Genomic DNA, 6732 nt, shown 5'->3' on the forward strand with positions numbered 1-6732 from the left:
CCAGCGATGGACAATACTTTGATTAATCTGTTCATTCATTTTGTTCTGAAATAAATGCATTTTTGACCACAAAAAAACGGACCGAACTAATATGTACTCCCAATAGAAATTTAAATAATATTATGTTTTAACGTCTTTGGATTTGTTTTCTGAAAGTATGTATGTGAAATATTTCATATATGAACATATTTGCTTTTATATAATTATATCCATATAGGAAAACACGTGAATTATTTTCACTTGGCCTAACTATCTGATGTCATGTTTTTTGTAAAAAAATAGAAGTTTAAATAACAAGATTTCTTATTATAACATTTTTTAATGTGTTATTTTACAAATAAAATATTTTTTATAGAAACATTAATTTTTGTATAATTCCACTCGTGCAGGCAAGCGCGTGAACTTGGCGTCTTTTTTCCCCCTTTTTTTTTAAAGTAGGCTTTTTTTTTAAAGTAGGCTTGTTTAAATATCACATCTTTTTCCATAAATGATTGAATATCTATTAAACACACACAAATTTGACATAAGTTTCATAAATAATTATAATTTTACAAGACTTACGTATCAATTTAACAAGAGATGTTACTGTATTTTTTCTATAGACGTTTGGCTTATCCGTACGATGCGAGCGCTCAGTTGCTTCGAAACGTCGAGTGAGGGCGAGAATATCATTCTCTTCTTCTCTCTTTCACTCGCTATTTTGAGAGACGGCGCGTCAGCGAGTGAGAGCAAGAAGGAGAAGATGATATTCTCCCTCTTACTTGCGTGACTCTTGTTTTGTTTTGTACGAGATATGCGTCTCTTGACACCAACATGTGTACACGACCTAACGATGTGGTCCATGCCTCGCTGACTGCGCCGCTGAGTGGCGCCTTTGACGGAGAAAGGCTGAGATGGACATTAGTTAAGCGTTTTATAATCGTAAAATTTTGCCATTTCGGATTTTCCACTAAAATATCTCCTCTCAAGAACTATAAAAGACAAATATAAAAATAACTTTATTAAGCTAGTCGACCCCAAGAAATCGATAGAGCCTATGCAGAAATTCGTACAATTAGCTCTTATAGCCGAATGAAAAATCTTGCCTGCGCTGAACTAGTTATGTGCGGCCGGTCTCACGCCATTCCTCGCTTCGCGCATTCACTTGGCGCGAGACGCGGTAGCGTCTCTTGATGGTTACCGTTACGAAAAAGTACGTTAAAATGCATAAAAATATTTTAATAAAATAAATAAAAGTGAAATTTTCTGTAATTCTGTAATATTCTCTTAAAGAGTATGGCCACAGTAGCGGGCCTAAAAATATCAATAAATTTAACAATTCTTTTAGTATAAAAAAATAATTTAATATAAAATCAAATTGAAGCATTGTTTACGATATATTTTAAAGTACTTAAAAAATTCTTTTTGTGTATTTTTCGATCCGAAGTGGCGACGCTACCGCTGACGGGAATACGTTTTTTTTTTTTTGGAAGTTTTGGCGCCGGGCCTGAATCTAGCGTCTACATATTTTGACCTAGGACAAAAAAATTTATTCTTTTTAATCTACATTAAAATGCCTAGAGAATTAGGTAGAGTCTTTTGATATTAGAAATATTGATTTTTTCAAAAATGGCAAGCATTTAAATTCACAGTTGCATTTTTTGCTAAAAAATTTTGTAAAAAAACTGTTCAAAAAATAAGAAGTTTTTTACATATAGAAAAATCCCTACGTACTTCTCTGCGGAAAATATCTAACAACAAGTTGCTACTAAAATTTGAAGTAATTCGAACAAAAATTATTGAAGTTACATGAAGTTATATGCCAATTTGAAAAACATTGTTTTGAGAGAAACGCGTTTAAAGTTTTAAGTGCTGTTTTTTGACCTTAAACTTAAAAATTGTGACTTTAAACATTTTTTACCATTACTCCGCAATGCCAGCACCATAGAGCTATCCTTTCGTGACAAGATTTCCTGACATTTGTGACATTTTCTTCCTGTTTTTATTTTCTAGAGAATCTTGAGCTTGAACGCACCTCCTTCGCCGCGTCCGACAGCGAGCGCTTGGCTTGCGCTACGCGCAATTCATCGACTTCGACGCAAAAATTATAACAATTAGGGCTTATTGTGATGCCCAAAACTTTCATAACTTCTATGATGTTGTTCAGGGCACCATTAGAGACGCACACAGCAAAATCGATAGCTATATCCAAAATCTTTTTGCCGCTGAAACTGCTTTTCAGTGGCAGGCTTCATACAATTGAATTAAAATTTTCGTTGCTGTGCTTGCGGGTGTAACTCCCTGAAACAACTAAGCAGTTCATTTTTATTTATTTTGCGTTTCGATATGTTTGGTATTCGCTCTAACTTCGTTAAAAGTTTTTTTCGTTATAAATCGAATCGTAACTTATTTTTATGAAGATAAAGTACTGTTTAAACAAAAAAATCGTATTTTCGAAAATTCTACCGTAACCATACCTCTTATGTGAAACAATATTTTTGGCAAAAAAGAAGGTGGTCGGGAACTTTCCGCCGACAGTGTATATCCAAAATTTACTATACGCAACATACATATACATACAAACACACATTCATTGTACTTATTTGTTCATCTCTGTTAATTATTATAAATCTCTTTTTACAGGAAAGAGAGAGGAGAAGAATAAATAAAGCCGGTGGTTTAGTAACATTTAATGGCGTATGGAGGGTGGCTGGTATATTAGCTACTTCACGTGCTCTTGGAGATTATCCTTTAAAGGATAAAAAATTAGTGATAGCTGATCCAGATATCCTAACGTTTGATTTGAATGATCACAAACCTATGTTTATAATATTAGCATCCGATGGCTTATGGGATACATTTTCTAACGAAGAGGCTGTAGCTTTCATTAAAGAACATATAAATGAGCCACATTTTGGCGCAAAAAGTATTACATTACAAAGTTTTCTCAGGTAAGCATACTTTTACATTATAATACACACACGCATATACTATACAGCAATATAAGGGAATACGTATTTGACTTGTATTCCAATTTCTCAACAACACCAAATACAGTTATGCGATCCTAGACCACGTATGTATTATAACATAGGACAACAATATTGTAACGATGTTCAAAATCCATTATGAAGAGAATTATATCATATAATTTTCTTCAAATACTAGCACCGTATTTCCCACCGTACACCAAATATGTCAATCAGCCGTGCAAAGTTTGGGACTGTTAAACATCGGCAATAATTGTCGAACATTTACATGTAACTGCACGCTGAGCACGTTAAAAATATCGTGGATCGGGCTAAACAACACAGGTCTGCAAGGTTCGGTTGATTAAGAGTGAAGAGTCATTTACAACGTATTTTTTTACGCTGAATCCAAATCCGATCTCAGAATTTTCTCATCACGTCAGAATTTTGAGATATTTAAATGTATCAAAAATGGCATTTTTAGCAAAGTTCGTTCACTTATTCAAAACAAATTAAAAGAAAGGGCGTTTTAGAGCCAAAACACTGGTTTATGAGTGCTATTATATAAAATAAAAATCTAATTACACAATTAAAAGTATAATTAACAGGTCGAAACGTATAAATTTGGAAAAGTTAATTATACTTTTAATTGTATAATTGAATTTTTATTTTGTATGAAAGCACTCATAAACCAGTACTTTGGCTCCAAAACGCCCTTTATTTTAATTTGATTATATCTAAGAACCAATAATAATTTATATTAATATCGTTTACTTATTGTAGCGATCCAGAATTTTTTTTCAAAAATTTGATAACAGCGTCGAAAAATATGAGTCTTTACATATAAAATGCAATTTAGAGCGCTCCGATATGATTTTTTTCGCCAATATATTGCAAATTGAATTTTAAACTTTTCACAGCCAATGGTACATACGTTGTAAATAAAAAATGGCGAATTAAAATACAAAAGAGCGACACTAGCTAATTAAGACGAGATCGGGAATTTTTCGTCCAGTCAAGGTAAGATTAGAAGCTTAGCTGGCTAATAAAAACGAGATCGGAAATGTTAGTGATTTGTGGGACAACGTATGTACCATTCATGAAAGGGTTGAAATTCAATTTGCAATATATTGGCGAAAAAAATATTAGAGCGTTCCAAATTACATTTTGTAGATAAAAGTCCATACTTTTTGATGCTGTCATCAGAAATTTTTTTGAGAAAAAAATTTCAGATCGCTATAATAAATGATAAAAATTTGATCAAGAACACTATTTTTGACACTTTTAACCTCAAATATCTCAAAATCATGACACACAAACACATACCAGGTGTAGAAGTATGAAACCGGAATTCCCCTATAAATGGTGCCAGCGTTCAGTTTAGTGACCGTAAGACCGCTACTGCCGCGCTATTATATTCTCCTAACAGCTGACGAATATTGTCAACAAACATAACCCCAACTTTCATTCTCTAGTATATTTTTGTATAACCTTAAACATGTCACGTTTCGAGCCTACTAACTATGATTTGCGGACAGCATTGATTTTCTGTTATCATTTAAAGAAAACTGCTGCAGAATCACATCGAATGCTTGTCGAAGCTTACGGTGAATATGCTCTTGGTAAATCTCAGTGTTTCGAGTGGTTTAAAAAATTCAAAAGTGGTGATTTTGACGTGAGGAACGAAGAACTATGAACTATGAACTATGAACTATGAACTGCTGAAACCTGGTCAAACCGTCAATACTAATCGCTACCAACAACAAATGATCGATTTAAATCGAACATTGACTAAAAAACGACCAGAATATGCAAAAAGGCAACACAATGTCATTTTGCTCCATGATAATGCCCCATCACATACAGCAAAACGGGTCAAGGAAACGATCGAGTCGTTCAGTTGGGAATTACTACCGCATGCGGCTTATTCTCCAGACTTGGCTCCGTCCGATTATCACCTGTTCGCATCGCTAGGACACGCTCTCGCTAACCAACGCTTCGATTCGTATGAAAATGTGGAAAAATGGCTAGATAACTGGTTCGCTTCAAAAGATGAAAAGTTTTTTTGGCACGGCATTCATAAACTGCCAGAGAGGTGGGAAAAATGTGTTCAAAACAGTGGAAATTATTTTGAATAAAGTATTATTTATCACTTTCGAACAACAGACGTCTTATTTGTATAAAAAAATTCCGGTTTCATACTTCTACACCAGGTACACACACACAAAAATGATAGAGCAATTTTACAAACGTATTTGAATTTAGTGCCAAAAATTATGTAGGGAAACACTGTCAGATTTCAAACAACACTCAATATTCCTAATTTTACAGGCTGTAATCGATACTACTATCGTAATTGAGTAGTGAAAAATATTAATGGTGTATCTACGCTCTCTAAAGTAACTATAACTTAAATCAAGCATATATTTAGGCATTTATGAGCTTAACGTAGGTACTGGAGCGAATATTTAAATCAAATGTTGAAGATAATAACGTTTGACAGTGTTAATGCACGCGTCGGATAGATTTTCCAATTTTTAAAATGTACACAATTAATCAAAATTTCACATTAAACCTTGAATTCCAATTTTTAACATTAATATAATTAATTGATAATATAATTAACAATCTTTACAAAAGAAAAAAAATGCCGAGTACGTATTAAAGCCAAAACTACAAAACGAAAAGTACATATTAACTTAATCAAAGTAAAGAATGTTTTAAGTTAATCATAATAAAAAAAAAGAAATAAGATCAATATAATAAACTAAGTACGTATATAACCCAGATAGCACGATGAATTCTTTAAGTGTTCCTAAAGTTTTCTCCTTTCCTGAATTGTACTTCCTTAAGAATTCGTGGAAGAATACTATAAGAATGATTTAGGAAGTTACATGCACCATGATTGGAGTTCCTCAGAACTTCTTAGAGTATTAATAAATTTTATTATTAATAAATTTTATTATTATTTTATTATTTTTAATTGTATCCACACGAAAGATCAGAAAACCTTGGCCGAGGGTGCAGCTCTTGTGTGTATCTGTAGATGTCCACTTTTAATGCCATATGAGATGAAAAACATCAGACTCGGCTGGGATCAAACTCGGGTCTTCCACTTGCCAGACAACCGCTCTTTCCACTGAGCTATTTAAGACTTCATGTTTGTAACATCTATATACCTAGTGAAAAATGATTCGTTGATTGACGTCAAAATGATATCAAATTGACGTCGGTTTGACGATTTCAACGTCTATTTATTTGATGTCATTTTGACGTCAAAATGACATCAAATTGACGTCGGTTTGACGATTTCAACGTCTATTTATTTGATGTCATTTTGACGTCAATCAACGAATCATTTTTCGCTGGATACTATATTGTTATAACTGTTATAACTGTTATACTGTTATATATACTGTTCTAACTGAGCTTCAAATGTATGTAAAGTAAAGCGCACTTTCAAATATATAATTCAAAATCCAAAAATAAATGGCTTTCAAATAATGCGATTGAGTTTGTTAGAACTATATATGAATTTTAGAAACATGAATACAAACTTAAGGATAAAATATACTTGGCATAAACATATTTATTATTGATACAGGTGAAAATTTTATATATCAAAAGTTATTTTAACACCAATTCCCTCTCTTTGCCCTATTATATAAAACTATATAATTAATTCCACAAAATATAAATAGCTGCGAATAACAATAAATTAAACAATTTATATGTAAATATGTAAATTAATTATTATACACTCACTGGCATGTACTGAATATAG

General features: G+C 32.6%; 1 protein-coding gene across 1 annotated transcript in view; it reads left to right on the forward strand.

The window, feature by feature from the left end:
• The window catches only part of LOC116852734 (protein phosphatase 1L-like), a 60394-nt gene that overhangs the window by 268 nt on the left and 53394 nt on the right, over window positions 1-6732 (forward strand). The window contains exon 2 of the mRNA XM_032833365.1: window positions 2623-2930. Within this exon, the coding sequence (XP_032689256.1) occupies window positions 2623-2930 (308 nt within the window). The remainder of the gene's footprint in view (window positions 1-2622; window positions 2931-6732) is intronic.

This window comes from Odontomachus brunneus, unplaced genomic scaffold, assembly GCF_010583005.1.
Source record: "Odontomachus brunneus isolate Ranch 3 - 2012 unplaced genomic scaffold, Obru_v1 Obru_scaffold_252, whole genome shotgun sequence".
NCBI classification, from domain to species: Eukaryota; Metazoa; Arthropoda; class Insecta; order Hymenoptera; family Formicidae; genus Odontomachus; species Odontomachus brunneus.